The sequence below is a fragment of the Oncorhynchus mykiss genome, chromosome 15 (genome assembly GCF_057628025.1).
Source record: "Oncorhynchus mykiss isolate SJ-2025 chromosome 15, ASM5762802v1, whole genome shotgun sequence".
Classification (NCBI taxonomy): domain Eukaryota; kingdom Metazoa; phylum Chordata; class Actinopteri; order Salmoniformes; family Salmonidae; genus Oncorhynchus; species Oncorhynchus mykiss.
In genome coordinates, this window is record NC_143036.1 from 53,880,536 (window position 1) to 53,899,960 (window position 19,425).

Here is a 19,425-nt window from a genome sequence, read left to right on the forward strand (position 1 = left end):
ACAGCTGAAGAACCCTTCAAGGTTCTAGATAGTACCTTTTTTTTCCTAAGTGTTTGTGTGTGTGTGTACTACGAAGAGTTCAGGTGGGCCAGGTTACCTTGGCTGGGGAGGATCCCTTGTTTTCCCACAGACTTCTCTTGTTAGTCACATCCCCTGGCTTCAGATCCTGCAGAGAGAGACGGGAGGGATGGAAAAAGGAAGAGGGGGGGGAGTGCATCAGTGTCTGTAGTCCTCGTCAACTCATATTCAAGACACACAATTCCAACAATGGCTGCAGTATTTGAGTTGAGGAAACAGAAATGCGTCAACAGTGGGGTTGTATTACTTTACAATACCTGAGGTGCTGAGAAAAGGGATGAGAGGAGAGGAGGCAGAAAGAGAAGTCCAGCGGGAAGAAGAAGGAAAAAAAGACAGAGATGGACTACCAGGCAGAGAGGTGCTGATCTCGCAGAGGAAATGAGAAACAGTCAGATTGAAGAATGGAAGAAGCTTCTAAAGGAAAGAAGACAGAAGAAAGAGCGACAGTCAGTAAAATATTTATTTCAGAAATGCAATTGTGTTATGCTCCGTTTAACCACAAGAGGGAGACACAGGTGTTGCAGTCACTTCAAGACATCATTTGTCAGCAGGCAGAGGCAGACCAGAGCAAACGTTCCCAGAGAGCATGTCAGTCACCCATATCAGAATCTATATTGGAGAGCGATCACGATTCATCAATCAAGTCTTTTACGGAAATTATTTAAGTGACAGTTACTTTTAACGTCCGTGCAAAACTACAGGGGTTCATAGCGGTTTAAAAAGCTACACGTCAAAGGTCGGCAGCAGGTATCAAGTTACCGACCGTATAACCAGCCACACCACACCGCTCACAACGCCCGGACCTTCTGCACTACTTCTTCTCAACGCCGCGTCACCATGGCAACGGCCCTCTAGCGGCCACATGGCGTATCACTACGCCACGGTCGATGACTCCTGCAGTGGTTATGGGAGTGGCTACCGTATGTATGTATGTAAGTTTGCATTCATATCTGTGCACCTATTCGAAAACAGGTCTGGGTGCCTGAACGTCTTAAAATAAGCACTGTCTGAAGTTGAAATATAGTCCAGGAGTAGACCACAGGGACTGGAGTGCATTCAAAATGGCACCCTTATTCCATGCACTATTTTTGATCAGAGCATTATGGAGTACTCTACAAGCGCTTTTCCATTGAGACTCACCCCCACACCAGCGGGGCGCCAGTGTTTTATGTTCATGTCAGGTCTTGAGTTATCATCAGTGTGACCCTACATTTGAGTCATTTAGCAGACACTCGTATCCAGAGCGACTTAGGGTTAAGTTCCCTGTTCAAGGGAACATCAACAGATTTTTCACCTAGTCAGCTCAGAGATTCAGACCAGTGACATTTTGGTGAGTGGCCCAACACTCTTGACCACGAGGCTACCTGCCGCCTAAAGACTTGTGGCGAGCAGAATCAACGACCGTTGCATCATTCAAGACTGTTGCTTTTAATTAAAGCAGGTTCACCATAGCCATGACTCAGTGAGACACGGGTGCCAGGCCGCGTAGATAGAAACAGAAAAGCCTGAGCCTTTTGGGTAAAATAATGGGATAAATGCGGAATATGGGCCCTGGTCAAAAGTAGTGCACTACGTAGGGAATAGGGTGCCATTTGAGACGAATCACTGGTATGTTGGAATGCATCCACGCAGCCCAGCATGGGAAGCAGCCTGCCTGACTAAATCGCTAAGTCCTTCTGATAACCTGCATGTGATCCATGGTAGGAACCGTGCCACATTTCATATTAAAACTAATACGTACTCTGACAATATGTGATATGTGCTTTTACAACACAAATAAATGACTGCTGTTAAGTGCTGTGTGTTTTTTTTCCCTTCATGACTTCATGGTTATAACTCATCCACTTTGCTATGATTTGTATTTCAAATTCCCTGGGTGACGCTAGACTATTTTCTCCCAACACGGCACATCATCTTACTACGGCAATTATTAATACATATACAAAAAAAATACATGGTAGCTAACAGCGCTTCTCAAAACTATTAGTAAATACTGTATAAAACATTAAGGACACCTTCCTAATATTGAGTTGCCCTCAGAACAGCCTCAATTCATCCGGGCATGGACTCTACGAGGTGTCGAAAGCGTTCTACAGGGATGCTGGCCCATGTTGACTCCAACGCTTCCCACAGTCGTGTCAAATGAGCTTAAGTCTGGTCTGATGAATACTTGCTTATACTACAGCCGAAGTGCAGGAGCAACACAGAGCTGGGGGCCGCACTTATAGTATGTTTCATAATGAGTGTCTGTTCGCTGTCTCCCTTGAAAAAAGACGTAGTTCATCTCAATTAAGGATTAGATGAGGTGCAAAGAGGACAAAAGCACTGTACAGTAAGTGGTGGCCGTGGAGGCGACCTACCGCGGGCCTTCCTCCCGGCGTTTTGCTCTCGGGGGTTTTATTCAGCCAGTCGTTGATGCGGCCCGCCACACCTATCTTCATCCCAGCTGCTTCCTGTGTGGAGAGGGGGGTACAGAAAAACAAAAAGACACGGACAAAGTTCAACTTCAGCAGAACGCCCTGGGCAGCTCGTCATCGGGGATGAACAGGAAGTGGCAGTGAAACGAGCCCCTTCCTCTCTCTCAGCCCCCCCCCCTCCCGGTCCTGACTTCCTCCCAAACCGCTCCCAAATGGAGTTCCAGAGTCCCCGTTGTTAATCCGGTCCCCACCTTGTACGTGCCCCCGCCGCCCCCGGGCGAGTTGAACACGTTGCCTTTCTCCCACATGGTCTTGATGTTACGTATCCCATCTGTCACCATTGGCAGGTCCACGGCACCGGAGCGTGGGGACCGCATATCCTTGTTCTGTGTGTATACATATACACAGAGACAGAGAGTGAGAGAGAGAGAGAGAGAGAGAGAGAAAAAGGAATGGGAGACTGTGTTAGTGCTGGATTCAGAGTGGGGAATGATCGATGTTGGCAAAGGAGAGAAGAGAAATGTCTAATTTTGCATTTTCATATCTGGTACTTGTGTTTAAAATGGGCTGGAGAAAGGAGCCATACAGAGTAGGCTTATAAATAAAGCATATTGTAGTATAGTATCATTAGCATTATCTAAAGCATGTACTGTAGCTTTTCGATTCAGAGCAGTATTGACATATACTCGATGTGCTAGATATGATCATCAGCAATGGTAACAGTTATACAGTCCCAGTCAACACAAGATGTCTTTCCAACATGTTTCTCACATTGTTCTCATAGGGCTCATTGGTAACAGTAGGTCTAGTCAGGTGATTTGTGTTGATGCGTAACCTCTGACCTGCGCAACAGAGGTGTACTGCTCCAGTCTGTTGTCAATCTTAGAGACGACAGGAGAGTGAGACGTCTTCACCGTGCTGCTCAGAACATACAACAACAGAATTAGCCAAAGGGTCATTTTATTACTGAACTGTATGACTTCACACTGAAAGCACCGGTTGTGATTCAAACAATAAATGGAAATGACTGTTCACCTTTTCTGTGCCGACTTGTTCAGAAACTCTGCCCTTTCACCAATCTGTAGACAGATCAGTGAATTATGCATCCACCATTTATTAGGCAGTAGCCACACACACACACACAACTCCCAAATACACACAGTAATCCTACATCCCACACACCATCCAAACACAGCAGCACCCTCCTTCTCCTCCTTTCTCCTGTTCTACCTTTCCCCCCCCCTTTTTTTTTTACCAGACCCATTACATCCCTGTTTAGACTGGGCTTTTCCTAGCCCAGCGAGACACAATGTGACTGACTGTTCTGTTCTCCACAGCACTAGCTACAGCTACTGTCACCCAGCCAGGAAAAGCAGAGAGCAGAGCAGCGCAGGCCTTTTTCAGACCCTGCTCTGTGGGAACCTCGCTCCGACTGCTGTTTATGATATACGACAACAGGGCTGAGAGGGGGGGATGGAGCGTTCCTGAAAAGAAGAAAAAAAACAACCATCCATCCCCGCTCCCTCTAAAAAATGAAATAAAAAAGGACCCTGCTTGGTCTCTAGCTCAGCTCTGCTACCGAATGTGGGTGTTGCTAAAATACTCCTCTCGACAGGAAATACCCCATTCTCAGGCTGCAGCAGCACATTTTAAAGAGCTCCCATTCCAGTGCGGGTACACTAATCCTATTAACCTAATCGGTTTCCTGCATCCTCCGAGTCTGACGTTCTTGAAGGGAGCAGCCCTCTTTATCTAGCCAACTGTGTTGACTCCCATTTGGAGCTTCTGGAACGTTGCATCCTAGCGCCACTACTCTGGAATACTTCTGGAACGTTGCATCCTAACGCCACTACTCTGGAATACTTCTGGAACGTTGCATCCTAACGTCACTACTCCGGAATACGTCTGGAACGTTGCATCCTAACGTCACTACTCCGGAATACGTCTGGAACGTTGCATCCTAACGTCACTACTCCGAAATACTTCTGGAACGTTGCATCCTAACGTCACTACTCCGGAATACGTCTGGAACGTTGCATCCTAACGTCACTACTCCGGAATACGTCTGGAACGTTGCATCCTAACGTCACTACTCCGGAATACTTCTGGAACGTTGCATCCTAACGTCACTACTCCGGAATACGTCTGGAACGTTGCATCCTAACGTCACTACTCCGGAATACTTCTGGAACGTTGCATCCTAACGTCACTACTCCGGAATACGTCTGGAACGTTGCATCCTAACGTCACTACTCCGAAATACTTCTGGAACGTTGCATCCTAACGTCACTACTCCGGAATACGTCTGGAACGTTGCATCCTAACGTCACTACTCCGGAATACGTCTGGAACGTTGCATCCTAACGTCACTACTCCGGAATACTTCTGGAACGTTGCATCCTAACGTCACTACTCCGGAATACTTCTGGAACGTTGCATCCTAACGTCACTACTCCGGAATACGTCTGGAACGTTGCATCCTAACGTCACTACTCCGGAATACGTCTGGAACGTTGCATCCTAACGTCACTACTCCGGAATACTTCTGGAACGTTGCATCCTAACGCCACTACTCCGGAATACTTCTGGAACGTTGCATCCTAACGCCACTACTCCGGAATACTTCTGGAACGTTGCATCCTAACGCCACTACTCCGGAATACTTCTGGAACGTTGCATCCTAACGCCACTACTCCGGAATACGTCTGGAACGTTGCATCCTAACGTCACTACTCTGGAATACTTCTGGAACGTTGCATCCTAACGCCACTACTCCGGAATACGTCTGGAACGTTGCATCCTAACGTCACTACTCCGGAATACGTCTGGAACGTTGCATCCTAACGTCACTACTCCGGAATACTTCTGGAACGTTGCATCCTAACGTCACTACTCCGGAATACTTCTGGAACGTTGCATCCTAACGTCACTACTCCGGAATACGTCTGGAACGTTGCATCCTAACGTCACTACTCCGGAATACGTCTGGAACGTTGCATCCTAACGTCACTACTCCGGAATACGTCTGGAATGTTGCATCCTAACGTCACTACTCCGGAATACTTCTGGAACGTTGCATCCTAACGCCACTACTCCGGAATACTTCTGGAACGTTGCATCCTAACGCCACTACTCCGGAATACTTCTGGAACGTTGCATCCTAACGCCACTACTCCGGAATACGTCTGGAACGTTGCATCCTAACGTCACTACTCTGGAATACTTCTGGAACGTTGCATCCTAACGTCACTACTCCGGAATACGTCTGGAACGTTGCATCCTAACGTCACTACTCCGGAATACGTCTGGAACGTTGCATCCTAACGTCACTACTCCGAAATACTTCTGGAACGTTGCATCCTAACGTCACTACTCCGGAATACGTCTGGAACGTTGCATCCTAACGTCACTACTCCGGAATACGTCTGGAACGTTGCATCCTAACGTCACTACTCCGGAATACTTCTGGAACGTTGCATCCTAACGTCACTACTCCGGAATACTTCTGGAACGTTGCATCCTAACGTCACTACTCCGGAATACGTCTGGAACGTTGCATCCTAACGTCACTACTCCGGAATACGTCTGGAACGTTGCATCCTAACGTCACTACTCCGGAATACTTCTGGAACGTTGCATCCTAACGTCACTACTCCGGAATACTTCTGGAACGTTGCATCCTAACGTCACTACTCCGGAATACGTCTGGAACGTTGCATCCTAACGTCACTACTCCGGAATACGTCTGGAACGTTGCATCCTAACGTCACTACTCCGGAATACTTCTGGAACGTTGCATCCTAACGTCACTACTCTGGAATACGTCTGGAACGTTGCATCCTAACGTCACTACTCCGGAATACGTCTGGAACGTTGCATCCTAACGTCACTACTCTGGAATACGTCTGGAACGTCGCATCCTAACGTCACTACTCTGGAATACGTCTGGAACGTTGCATCCTAACGTCACTACTCCGGAATACTTCTGGAACGTTGCATCCTAACGTCACTACTCTGGAATACGTCTGGAACGTTGCATCCTAACGTCACTACTCCGGAATACGTCTGGAACGTTGCATCCTAACGTCACTACTCCGGAATACGTCTGGAACGTCGCATCCTAACGTCACTACTCTGGAATACTTCTGGAACGTTGCATCCTAACGTCACTACTCCGGAATACTTCTGGAACGTTGCATCCTAACGTCACTACTCTGGAATACGTCTGGAACGTTGCAGCCTAACGTCACTACTCCGGAATACTTCTGGAACGTTGCATCCTAACATCACTACTCCGGAATACTTCTGGAACGTCGCATCCTAACGTCACTACTCCGGAATACGTCTGGAACGTCGCATCCTAACGTCACTACTCTGGAATACTTCTGGAACGTTGCATCCTAACGTCACTACTCCGGAATAGTACAAGAGGATCGGAGTATGTCCTCCTGTGTCTTCGTTACACTGGAACTACAGGAAATGTTGTCACAACTACGGTATGGTGACTTGAACTACAGGAACAGCACACGGGAGGAATCAACTAAAATAAATCAAACTACTATTAAATTGACTAGTGTGTAAGTCTGAATCAAACAAAAAGGTAAACAACTCACTCCACTGTAAAACAATAATGTTAACACAGACACTGGAATGAGTATAACCTCAGAACAATGCATCACACACGCATTAGCTATGAGTAGAACAACAACGTTGCCCATAGACACTGATCTAGGGTCTGGTTTTATATTCCTCTCTCCTAATGGTCCAGGTTTAGATATGGGGAAGGGTAATCTGATCCTAGATCTGTAACCTATGGGCAACTTCTACCATCAGCTGTACCTACAGTGAACATGATGACAAAGTAAAGCTGTGGAGAGGAATGGAAGGATGTTAACATTGACCAACAGACCAGACCACAAACGACAACAAATGGAAATAGATTATTACCTCAAAAATGATTAAAAAAACAATAAAACACAAAGTAAGACTATTTCAGGGCAGGTTTCAGAGTCCAGCCTGTGAGATGGGTATTTGCTAAACTTGTAGTAATTAGATTTTCTCCATTGGCAGAATAGTGAAAACCCCCATGAACATTCACTGCATGGGAGTTTATTTCCACAACACTGGAGCGTTTATTCACATAAGTTGATTATACACACTACTCCATGACAAATATTATCTTTATGGTGATAAGTTGTGGCGTTTCCAGTTTCCATGCCTTGTACGCAGTAGCAAGACAACAGACAAACTCACACAGACAGAAGACAACAGAACAGACACACTTATTGTCAACAACAATGACGCCGTAATGTTCCTAGTAAAACTGTCCTGTTGCCTAGAATGAGGTGAAGTAAGAGAAGGTAGAGATTATGCCACCAAAAAGACTAAGAAGTACAAGCTATTATATGGGGCCCAAATGTTACAACTTGAGTACCTTTAAGGATCCCTGCAGTGTACTTGCTAGATTGATGACAGGGTTAAATCTATGTGACAGTATTCGAACATGGTCATAAACAGACAACACAGAGGGAGGTGACAGAGGTCAAAGGTCAGAAGTTGTTGACTAACCTTGAGGGAGGATCCTCTGGGGCTGAAGCATTTGAAGGGTTTGGCCTCTCCGTCGACAGTCTCCACCCCCATCTGCTGTCTCTTCTCGGCCGCCTCCGCCCTCCTCCTCTCTATCTCCTCCTTCATCCTCCTCTTCTCCTCCTGGGAGATGCGGAACACAGCAGAACGCTCAGTTATTAAAACGGTCACACACGCACAACCAGGAATGTACGCACACAAACGATAACTAATCGCGGGTATCTTCCTCTAAATTGAACTTTGGCCTAGTCTATAGATCAAAGCACTACTCCTCTAGTGAAAATACCTCTTTACAGTTCGTTACTGTATTACAGTCTGTTTCTTATTGGTACTGTACAGTGCAGTAGGGAAACACGATTTATATTTGATGTCCAACTATATCCAGGCTTCTCCCGCCCTGACACCAAACAGTCTCTTATACACCACAACATGAGACAACCCCATTGTTCAAAGCCAAGCACAGCACAGACCTGAGACCTGTCTGGAAATGACAGAAGCCGTGTCTGAAACGGCATCCTATTTCCCTATAAAGTGCACTACTTTTGACCAGAGCCGTATCCGCAGAGCCCTGATCGAAATTAGTCCACTTTATAGGGATACGGGATACCATTTGAGATGGAACCAGAGAAACCTGTCTGGATAAGACAGTACAGCACAGTAGACTAGGTAATTGGACAGTGAATAGTGCAGTGTCAAGCACAAGTGTGAACAGGCAAATTATGGACTGACTATCATAGCTTAGATATGTTAGGGTGAGGTCATATAGCAGGGGAAGTAGAATGATGGCCTATAAATGAATTATTATTGGGATTCAAATAGGGGTGCGCCGATAACGATGCAGTATATAGTAAGATCATGTCATGGTGAAGCAGGCAGGAATATGACATATAGCTTGTTATCTTCAACAGGTGGTATGACTACATCAACGGAACAGTCTTGAGATGAGGAGAGGGAGAGAGAGAGAGAGAGAGAGAGAGAGAGAGAGAGAGAGAGAGAGAGAGAGAGAGAGAGAGAGAGAGAGAGAGAGAGAGAGAGAGAGAGAGAGAGAGAGAGAGCAGAACGGCACAGAGAGAGAGAGAGAGAGAGAGAGAGAGAGAGAGAGAGAGCAGAACGGCACAGAGAGAGAGAGAGAGAGAGAGAAAGAGTGAAAGAGTGACATCACTGCTAAAGAGACACTCCCCTTGTCCACTTCAAACCCCACCTCCTCTCTGTCCTTCTTCTCGGCCTCCTCCTGTTTCTTCTGTCTCTCCTCCTCTTCTATGATCTTCCTCCTCTCCTCCCTCTTCTTCTTCAGCGCCTCCAGCTCCTGCTCAGCCTCCTGCTGCTTCCGTCTCATCCTCTCGAACTCCTCGCTCTCCGCATCGCCACGGCGCCGTTTCAGCTCCTCCAGCTTGCGCTCCGCCTCCAGGTTCGCCGCGTCGTCCTGCTCCTCCTCCGCCCCCACCTCCGGGGAGCGCACGCTGCCGCGGCTGCGGGTCACGCACAGGAGGAGAGGTTAATGTCGTCACACAGGTAGAAAGACAGCCCACACGCACAAGCACACAAATGCACACGCTAAGACTCAGCCTGGCGCTGTCTAAGGTAACAGTGTGTCTAAGGTTTCACTCCAGCGCTTCCCCCTGGGGAGCTAGGATTACATGACCCATGTCAAACACAGCAGCTCTGCTCTAGAAACAAACCACGCTAAGCAACAGTGTGTTTGTGTGCGCTGGGATAAATTTGCCTTTCAATTACCTTACAGACACCTTGGGCAAGACTCTCCCACCTCTCTCCTCCCCCCATATTTTGAATCATGACCAATGTAAAGCGAAGACCGCAGAGTGCGTGTGTGTTTGTGTGTGTGTACGCATGCGTGCATGTGTTGCGTGTAGCATTAAACCATTAGAGCACGTATGTCTCTGGCTCCTACCTCAGGGTCCTTTCTGTTTTTTTGTGTTTTGGAGGAGTCTCCTCGTGCAGACCTCCATTCTGCTTTTCATTCACCTGCAGGCACAGAACACACCCTGAGCACACTGAACTCTGGGAATGAAGGAATGCTCATGTCTGTGGTTGGGTGCTTCTATGTGACACCACACCATTCCAGCCAGGACCAGTGACTCCACTCTGTGACCCTGGCTTTGTCCAAAATGACACCCTGTCCTCCACTGGACTACTTTTGGCCCAAGTCTTCAAAGTAGTGCACTATGTAGGGAATAGGGTGTCATTTGGGACACACACCTGAGAGCAAAACCGGGGGTTGCGGAAAGTGAGTAGACATGACAACAGATGCAAAACACGGGTTTCACACACAACCTCTTCCCCACAGAGGCAAACATGCAGCTGAACACACAGTGACCGTATTGTGACCACTCAGTGGATGGCATGGCATTAAACTATATTAAAGATAATCACACGACTGGTGACCACAACCACACCTTATAAGGTGCAGCTCTGTAACCGTGGATGCAAAACCACACTGTGACCACATTTAGCGTCTAGAGAACTTCAATGTCTGGGAAACATTCATTTAGGCTACGCCGCTACTCTGCTCCATTGACAAAGGCATGAGGAGTTGTCTTCAGAGTTATGATACAGTATGATTTCGGATCAGATTTCGGATCAGCTAGACTATTATTTCGGAGACATTTGAGTTATCCAGAGATTGTCATGCTCCTGTTTCACACCTCTATGTTAAGGTCTTACCACATCCAAGCCGTTTTGGATTGTTGATATGTCACAGTCTTCCTCAGTCTCATTGTTCGGTGTCACTGTCGTGCCCTCTACCTCTAACTGATCTGGTTCCTCTACCTTATCACTTAATTCAGCATCTTCTTCAACCTCTGCCTCTGAGTCGACTGATTCCTTAACCTCATTTAAAACCACCGCTTGTTCTCCTGTATCTTCCTATGAGAAGGAACGGGAGTGTCACGTTTTTATCAAAATCAGATAAACGATCAGCAAACTCCAGCCACCAATCCAATCAATATATCCGTGGTCCTACCTCGTCTCTAGTGTTCTCGTCAATGGATTCCTATGGATAAATAAGGCACATTTTATGAATGAAAACATGCCGACGGAAAATGAAGTGAAAATGGGCAGAAAAGTATAAAATAAGAATAGACTGACCTGTTCTCTCATATAGGATCGTCTCGGTTTCTCCTCCACAACCTCTTCCTCTCCCTGCTCAGCCTCTTCCTCCTCCGGAGCAGCCTTCCCCTCCTCCTCCTTTCGGCAGTTCCGCTCTTCCACCTCTTCTTCGTTGTCTTGGTAACGGCCCCTGCGGCCGACGGACCTCTCATCCACACTATTCTCCCCGCTGCCGTGGTTACCGGCACTGCCGGGGTTCTGATCCTTCTCTCGCTCCAGAGCGTCCATCATCCTTTTCTGCCTGCGCTCCTCTCGTTTGGCCATGCGCTCCAGCAGGGCCTGCTCATCATCGTCTCCTCCACCCGAGGAGGTCACAGAGGAGGAGGACACCGACACAGTCTCGGTCACACTGAGAGAGCGATAAAAAGAGAGAGCGAAAAAAAAAGAGAGAATGTCACAGTCAGTTACACATTCAATCAATATCACACTGAGGGACAAAAACAGTAAACCACTGAATTCGCTCTGTGGTCACTGCTTCTGAAGTTAAACTACCCCTCTCTGCTGAACAATCCCCAAGATCAGGGCACCACGACACAGTCAATATGGATTTCTAAGAGGCTCATATGGACATCAACAACAGGGGAAATAGCATTTCAGCTCCATTTCCAGTTGACACGTCTAATCAATTTACCTCACTGAGTCTTCTGGCTTCCTAACTGCAGGTTGTTCTTTTATCCACATGTTAGGTCCAACAGCGTAACTTAGGCCTACACGAAAGTTCATGGCTGCTTTTTTCATCCTAGCGACTAGCTACCTCCTTTGCCGAGCCTCATAGCAAGCTGACAGGATATCCATACAACAGAGTACGTTGGTCTGCATCCAACCCTCCAACCACCTCACACATACCCAGAGTTGAATACAGGCTGACAACACCGTTTGGCAGATGTTAGCACAGAACCCAACACAACCAACAATGGGCCGGGTTACGTCTGATCACAGGTCGAGATAATCCATGACTTGTTCAATACCCACAGGATATGGCTGTGACCTCACAGAGAGAAACCATTCTCCACTACAACAGTGCATCTGTACTGGTGGCTGTCAGAGCAGCCCACTACTTCCAGTGTCGACAGCTGTACGGACCTCGACTGGACATGGTATGGGGGCGGACAGTAGGGTGAGCTATTTATGACTGATTGGTAGACAAAATAAGAGGGCCTCTGTCTAAATGATGTAAGTCTATGATGTCTGGGTTTCTCTACTGTAAAGACGTATTCTACGCTTTAGAAAGGCTACTAGCCGACAGTATGACAGCAACCCACCGTGCATCTATTCTGCTGAGAGAGTAAACTGTAAAAAAACAAAAACAGAAGAGGATAGGAAAGGACAGCTGACAGGAAACCTGGACAGGAAACTTCCTCCAGGGATGGCCTGAGCTGCATTCCAACAGCGGATGAGATCAGAGTTACACACCAAGGTTGCTATAGTTTTGTTATTTTCTATTCGTTTTTATTTCTACTAGATTTAAGATGTTTATTTGGTTCAAGTTTGATAAAAACATTTTTACATCATTTATTTTCTGTTTCAGTTTAAGGGACAGAAGAAAGCCTATTTGTGGGAGCCATGGAGCCATTTACGTGTTTAGTGTGTGTGTTTTGGGATGCCACTTATGCATAAGGTGAAGGGTCAGGTCATGGGTTAGGTTTAAAGGTAGACTCAGCGAGATGAAGTACAGTTGAAGTCAGAAGTTTACATACTTAGGTTGGAGTCATCAAAACTGGTTTTTCAACCACTTCACAAATTTCTTGTTAACAAACTATAGATTTGGCAAGTCGGTTAGGACATCTACTTTGTGCATGACACAAGTCATTTTTCCAACCATTGTTTACAGACAGATTATTTCACTGTATCACAATTCCAGTAGATCAGAAGTTTACATACACCAAGTTGACTGTGCCTTTAAACAGCTTGGAAAATTCCAGAAAATGATGTCATGGCTTTAGAAGCTAGACTAATTTACATATTTTGAGTCAATTGGAGGATATATTTCAAGGCCTACCTTCAAACTCAGTGCCTCTTTGCTTGACATCATGGGAAAATCAAAAGAAATCAGCCAAGACCTCAGAAAAAAATTGCAGACCTCCACAAGTCTGGGTCATCCTTGGGAGCAATTTCCAAACACCTGAAGGTACCACGTTCATCTGTACAAACAATAGTATGCAAGTATAAACATCATGGGACCACGTAGCCGTCATACTGCTCAGGAAGGAGACGCGTTCGGTCTCCTAGAGATGAACTTACATTGGTGCGAAAAGTGCAAATCAATCCCAGAACAACATCAAAAGGACCTTGTGAAGATGTTGGAGGAAACCGGTACAAAAGTATCTACATCCAAAGTAAAACGAGTCCTATATCGACATAACCTGAAAAGCCGCTCAGCAAGGAGGAAGCCACTTCTCCAAACCCAATATAAAAGAGCCAGACTACAGTTTGCAACTGCACATGGGGACAAAGATCGTAATTTTGGGAGAAATGTCCTCTGGTCTGATGAAACAAAAATAGAACTGTTTGGCCATATGACCATCGTTATGTTTGGAGGAAAAGGGGCTTGCAAGCCAAAGAACACCATCCCAACCGTGAAGCACGGGGGCAGCATCATGTTGTGGAGGTGCTTAGCTGCAGAAGGGACTGGTGCACTTCACAAAATAGACAAAATAGATGGCATCATCAGTAGGGAAATATTTCCACATCTCAAGACATCAGTCAGGAAGTTAAAGCTTGGTCGCAAATGGGTCTTCCAAAAATGGACAATGACTCCAAGCATACTTCCAGTTCTGGCAGAATGGCTTAAGGACAACAAAGTTAAGGTATTGGAGTGGACATCACAAAGCCCCGACTTCAATCCGATAGAAAATGTGTGGGCAGAACTGAAAACGCATGTGCGAGCAAGGAGGCCTACAAACCTGACTCAGTGACACCAGCTCTGTCAGGAGGAATGGGCCAAAATTCACCCAACTTATTGTGGGAAGCTAGTGGAAGGCTGCCCGAAACGTTTGACCCAAGTAAAACTATTTAAAAGGCAATGCTACCAAATACTAATCGAGTATGTAAACTTCTGACCCACTGGGAATGTGATGAAAGGTATAAAAGCTGAAGTAAATCATTCTCCCTACTATTATTCTTATATTTCACATTCTTAAAATAAAGTGGTGATCCTAACTGACCTAAGACAGGGACATTTTTACAGGGATTAAATGTCAGGAAACGGAGTATAAATGTATTTGACTAAGGTGTGTGTAAACTTCTGACTTCAACTGTAGATGCACAAAGAAAACAGTAGTAGTGGGTCAATTCCCACAACAACAACCAGGAACCAGTTGTTGTCCCGTAGCTCCCACGCTGTAGCAGTGTGCAGCGCACCCGTGCACATTCGCAGATACTCTGTGTGAGAGCATCGTCTTGCATCGTGCTCGTCTCAAATGACGCGTTCGAGCAGATCACTTTTGTCAAATCTTTCAAAGCGTGTTGCATTCTGGGGATAAAAATGGTCCAACATAGGGCCTCCGAAGTGGCGCAGCGGCTTAAGGCACTACATCGCATGCAGTACTAGAGGCGTTACTACAGACCCGGGATCATTTCCCAGACTGTGCCACAACGGGCGTTGGCCGGGAGTCCCATAGGACGGCGCACAATTGGCCCAGCATCGTGAGGGTTTTGCCGGTGGGACTTCACTTGGCTCATCGCGCTTTAGTGACTCATTGTGGCCGCCTGGGTGCCTGAATGGTGTTTCCTCCGACACATTGGTGAGGCTGGCTTCTGGGTTAAGCTGGTGGGTGTTAAGGAATGCGGTTAGGCGGGTCATGTTTCGGTGGAAATTGGGGATAATAAAATACAAAAGAAATATTAAAAATACATCAACAAAATTATCCAACAGTGATGACGTTTCTGCAGTTGCTCCTCACCGACTTCATCCTGCAGCCATCGTCTGCATTGTGGGAGGCTGTATTGTCAACCAATCATTAGGGTGTTTTTGTTTGACCCGCGCGAACATGACTGAAACAGGAACCAATTGTACGTGGTTTATGTGTTCAGTGGATATATACAAATAAATGTGATATTTGAGGTTCTCTACATCATTGACTGTACAACGTGTAACAACATATTACTACATTGGGATATTTTCTGTTTGGTGTGTGACATGGGGGTTAGATACATGTTGATTTCGACATTGTAAAGAAAACCTTTTCGCCTCGCTGTTGGAAAACCACATTGGTGTCCGACTTTCGGCTGTCGCAGATGCATCTCCCCCGACTTCACTCCTCGTCTTTCGTCTGCAGTAAGGTTGATTTAGCCTTACCACTCAAACCTTCCAAATATCTGCTGTGCTGCTCTTGGCAAAGCCATCTTGCCAAAAAACTAAAACTGAACATAATTCGTGATGGTTATTCTATTTAATTACTTTTGAAGTCGAAGATGATCATTTCAATTATTCAGTATAGTTTTTCAAACAGATTTGTTAATTTTTTTTTCTTCAGTTCACCAAATTGTTTTTTGATGACTAGTTTTTGTTTCACTTTACTATAAGAACCTCGTTACACACACATCCATTATTAAAGGGGAAACTGGGTTCAAACCACAATCTCCTGCCCACCACAATACTGTTAGCCCCTGAGCTAAAGCCTAGGCATTATGTTTGGGAGCTAACACACGTCTTCAGGTCTTACCTGTGGCTGTTGGTCATCACCACGCTGTCACTGGGCTCCTCGCCTCCCATCCCTCTCATCCTCTCCTGACGTGCCCGGCGTCTACGCTCCCTTGCAGCCTCCTCCTCATCCTCATTACTACCCTGGAAGGCCATCCTGATGGAGGGAGAGAGGGGAGAGAGAGTAAGTCATTTTTTTCTCCCAGTGATGCTGAGAGTAAACCCTTCTTTCCTTAGACAGGGATCAGGGTATTTACAGTACAATATAAAGACTCATGGTGTCTTTTATGTACTTGACTCACTGTATTCTCACCCTACCCTGCTCTGCTTTACGCTACTGAGCGCAGACCATTGCTGCTGAGGTTTCACTTTTGACAGCCTGATGAAAACAGTGTCTGGAGATGTGGCTTGGCCAGCAATGAGAGGAGAGGACCCCGACCGTAACATGGCTGCTGGCCCACGCCTGCCTCAGCCCAGGCTCGGCCCAGTGGAGGGTTGGAGTGGTCGGGAGCTGTAGTGTGTGAAGGGCCGTAGTGTGTATAGTGTCTGTGTGTACACACACACACACACACACACACACACACGTGTGAGTCTGTCCATTCTATGTAGATTAATCGTCAATTTCATGAATCGTTCATGAAACATTGGGAAAGCCTCTCCCCTAAAAGGTCTGAACCAACTTCTCTTCCAGCCTCTGTTGTTTGTGAGAAGAGCTCCATTCTGTCTGCCTCTGTGTGATCTTCAACATCACTGTCAGGCATCGGCTAAGCTAACATCATATGGTCGTTTGGCAGTGCGTACTGCATGTTATTGAAGCATGTGCAGTTAACATGTTAAGCAGAGTGGTTTTATGGGAGACTTTACAGCTTGCGAACAGCAGGCTCTCCTGCTGGGTAAACTGACTGAGGAATGTTGTTATAATTGAACACAAGACTCTGCTCACGCCCAAACTAAACCTGGGGGGACAGCGACACACCTCTCTCTCTCTCGTCATCTTACATCAACGATCTTGGGAATATTTCAGTTGAAGCTTGCATTGACGCATGCTTCAAAACGTGTAGGAACAAAGTACGCATCGGAGAACTGCCCTCTGTGCTCATACTCCGACTGCTCCGTGCTCCTATTTGCTACTCGGAACACATGAGTACGCGTGCATATTGTGAAACACCCACACTCTCTTTCTCTCCCTCTCACTTACAGTGCATGGGAGTGCATGTGCGTTTGAGTGCCAGGGAGAGAGTGTGTATGCTAAAAGGTCTGCACCGCTCTGCAATTTGATACGCATTTACAATTCCATCAGACTAGAAGCTCTATTCTAACAGTCTACATTGCTCTTCATGCTTAACATTTGCACATAGATGACTGGCTAGAAGAGCAGTTTTTTTTAAACATTAAAAAAAAGAAAAAGCAGCAAAGACCGACTCAACCTCTGGAGAATAGTATTGTCCCAGAAACAGCCCAAATGTCATGGGAAACTGAGACAACAGCCAGTCCTTAGTGGCACAGCGCAGTTAGTATGACAGTATCTCAGGGTTGACGATGCTTCATGGACAGTCCAACCAACTCTTAACAGCTTAGTTAGCATTCTTGTCAATCAAACGCTTGGCTCTCTTGGCTCTAGACTGATGCACCAACGAAGGCCCCAATGCAATATCCTCATTCCTTATAGACCACATATCACTTCAGTACGGCCTCTCCTCCCATCAGAGAGAGAGAGAGAGAAAATAGGGAGAGATCTTATCCCATATTCAAGATAATAAATCTTCCTATCGAGTAGGAGCCTGACATTGGCTAGCCAGCTTCCCTTGCAATGACAAGCATAACTTATGTCGGCCATCACGTGAAGATGTTTTCCTGGTGGAGTAAATTCTGTAGCTGGAGGATGAAGGTAATCGTTTTATTGCAAGTGTGTGAAATTTTCAACAGTAAAACACTTCCGCATTTGTTTTATATCTCGTAACCGAATTTGTTGCTGTGGTCTGTTTTTACAGTGTGTACAATAAAGTTGATTTAAGCCTAATGTTGCATTCAGTTTCCTGACTACTTGAGTAAGCACGAAATGTCCAGTCACCAAACACATTCGGGGAAAAGATTCCCATATATTTTCTTTACGACAAAATATCTCAGCAATGTCTGTGAAAACAACTTCGGGAAGCCCATGGGGAAACTACTTCTTCACCTCTACTGGACTAAAATGGAGAGAGAGAGAGAGATAGAGATTTAAAGAGAAAGAGTGCACAGGGAGGGGGGCGTGATTTACTGCCAAAACGTCTGGCCCATTCCCACGCTCGTCCCCGTCCTCCACTGTCTCCGCCAGGCCCAGAGAGCGCAGCGTCATTTCCCCTGTCCTGAAGTCTACAGACGTTCTTCGGGACCCTTGTGGTGTTATCAGTGGTCCATAGGCCTACATACCTTCTAACCTGCTCGTCAACCACCTCTGTAGCTCCTGCGCTTATTTCTGAGCAACTGAGTAAAGGGCAAGTACAGTGCTTCCCATGGTGAGAGTCACACTGGTGCACGAGTTCCTTTTGAGTTATAGCTTGACAATATGGGTCCTGTCGAGACACATTTCTTTGCATTATATACATTGTGGGGCAAAATTAACTTCCCCGAAATTGAGTGGGTGGGTCACAGGAGCACCAAAACGTGAGGGAACCAGACCACTGCTCCTACTGTTGTCCACCCAAATCTTTCAGAGCTGGGCAGAGGCCCTAACAGACACAAGCAGGCCCAGTGAGAGTGTATGGTGCAGGCTTCCGGTTGGGGAGGGCATGTTTGGAACGGTCCATTTACTGAGGATGGGTGTTATTTGGGTCTGTTTGGAACGGTCCATTCACTGAGGATGGGTGTTATTAAGGTCTGTTTGGAACGGTCCATTCACTGAGGATGGGTGTTATTTGGGTCTGTTTGGAACGGTCCATTTACTGAGGATGGGTGTTATTTGGAACGGTCCATTTACTGAGGATGGGTGTTATATGGGTCTGTTTGGAACGGTCCATTCACTGAGGATGGGTGTTATTAAGGTCTGTTTGGAACCGTCCATTCACTGAAGATGGGTGTTGTTTGGGTCTGTTTGGAACGGTCCATTCACTGAGGATGGGTGTTGTTTGGGCCTGTTTGGAATGGTCCATTCACTGAGGATGGGTGTTGTTTGGAACAGTCCATTCACTGAGGATGGGTGTTATTTCCTGGCCTCTCTGGAGACCTGACCTGCACACAGATGTGGAGGAGATGGGGGCAAAATGGTAGCTTCGCTTCTCAAAGGGCAGCACACTGACAAACACTGGCCTGCACAGAACTGTTTTGCATGTCATATGAAATAAGACAGAACTGCATAAAAGGGGTGTGACATGACAGTACACAGGACAGGGTTACAAGGTTTGGGAACATTCCAACAGAATATACTTTTTTAAAGGGGACAAATTAAAACCAGTCAAAACTTTCCTGTGTGTGTGTGTTACATTGTCATAGCAAAGCCCTGGTCAGTCACAGAGGGCAGAGGACAGTATGTGAAGTCCACGGTGCAGACCACCAACCAGACAGCTTAAGATCCCAGCTATATCGCTGTATGTCATT

General features: G+C 46.4%; 1 protein-coding gene across 43 annotated transcripts in view; it reads right to left on the reverse strand.

The window, feature by feature from the left end:
* Positions 1–19,425, reverse strand: part of LOC110490253 (non-muscle caldesmon) — a 55,041-nt gene that overhangs the window by 6,542 nt on the left and 29,074 nt on the right. For 12 of the 43 annotated variants that reach the window (XR_016486752.1, XR_016486754.1, XR_016486751.1 and 9 more), the window contains 11 exons: positions 15,872–16,006; positions 11,187–11,556; positions 11,062–11,091; positions 9,991–10,064; positions 9,283–9,550; positions 8,064–8,204; positions 3,531–3,574; positions 3,338–3,413; positions 2,747–2,881; positions 2,439–2,531; positions 98–166 (listed from right to left, as the gene is read on the reverse strand). Coding sequence is in view for 23 of the 43 variants with exons in the window: in XM_090200353.1 (XP_090056479.1) it covers positions 98–166; positions 2,439–2,531; positions 2,747–2,881; positions 3,338–3,413; positions 3,531–3,574; positions 8,064–8,204; positions 9,283–9,550; positions 9,991–10,064; positions 11,062–11,091; positions 11,187–11,556; positions 15,872–16,006 (1,435 nt within the window). In the remaining 20 variants the exon portion in view is untranslated. Of the gene's footprint in view, positions 1–97; positions 167–2,438; positions 2,532–2,746; positions 2,882–3,337; positions 3,414–3,530; positions 3,575–8,063; positions 8,205–9,282; positions 9,551–9,990; positions 10,065–10,763; positions 10,965–11,061; positions 11,092–11,186; positions 11,557–15,871; positions 16,007–19,425 lie in introns of all 43 variants that reach the window. The other 31 variants (XR_016486757.1, XR_016486760.1, XR_016486758.1 and 28 more) reach the window with 3 other exon arrangements.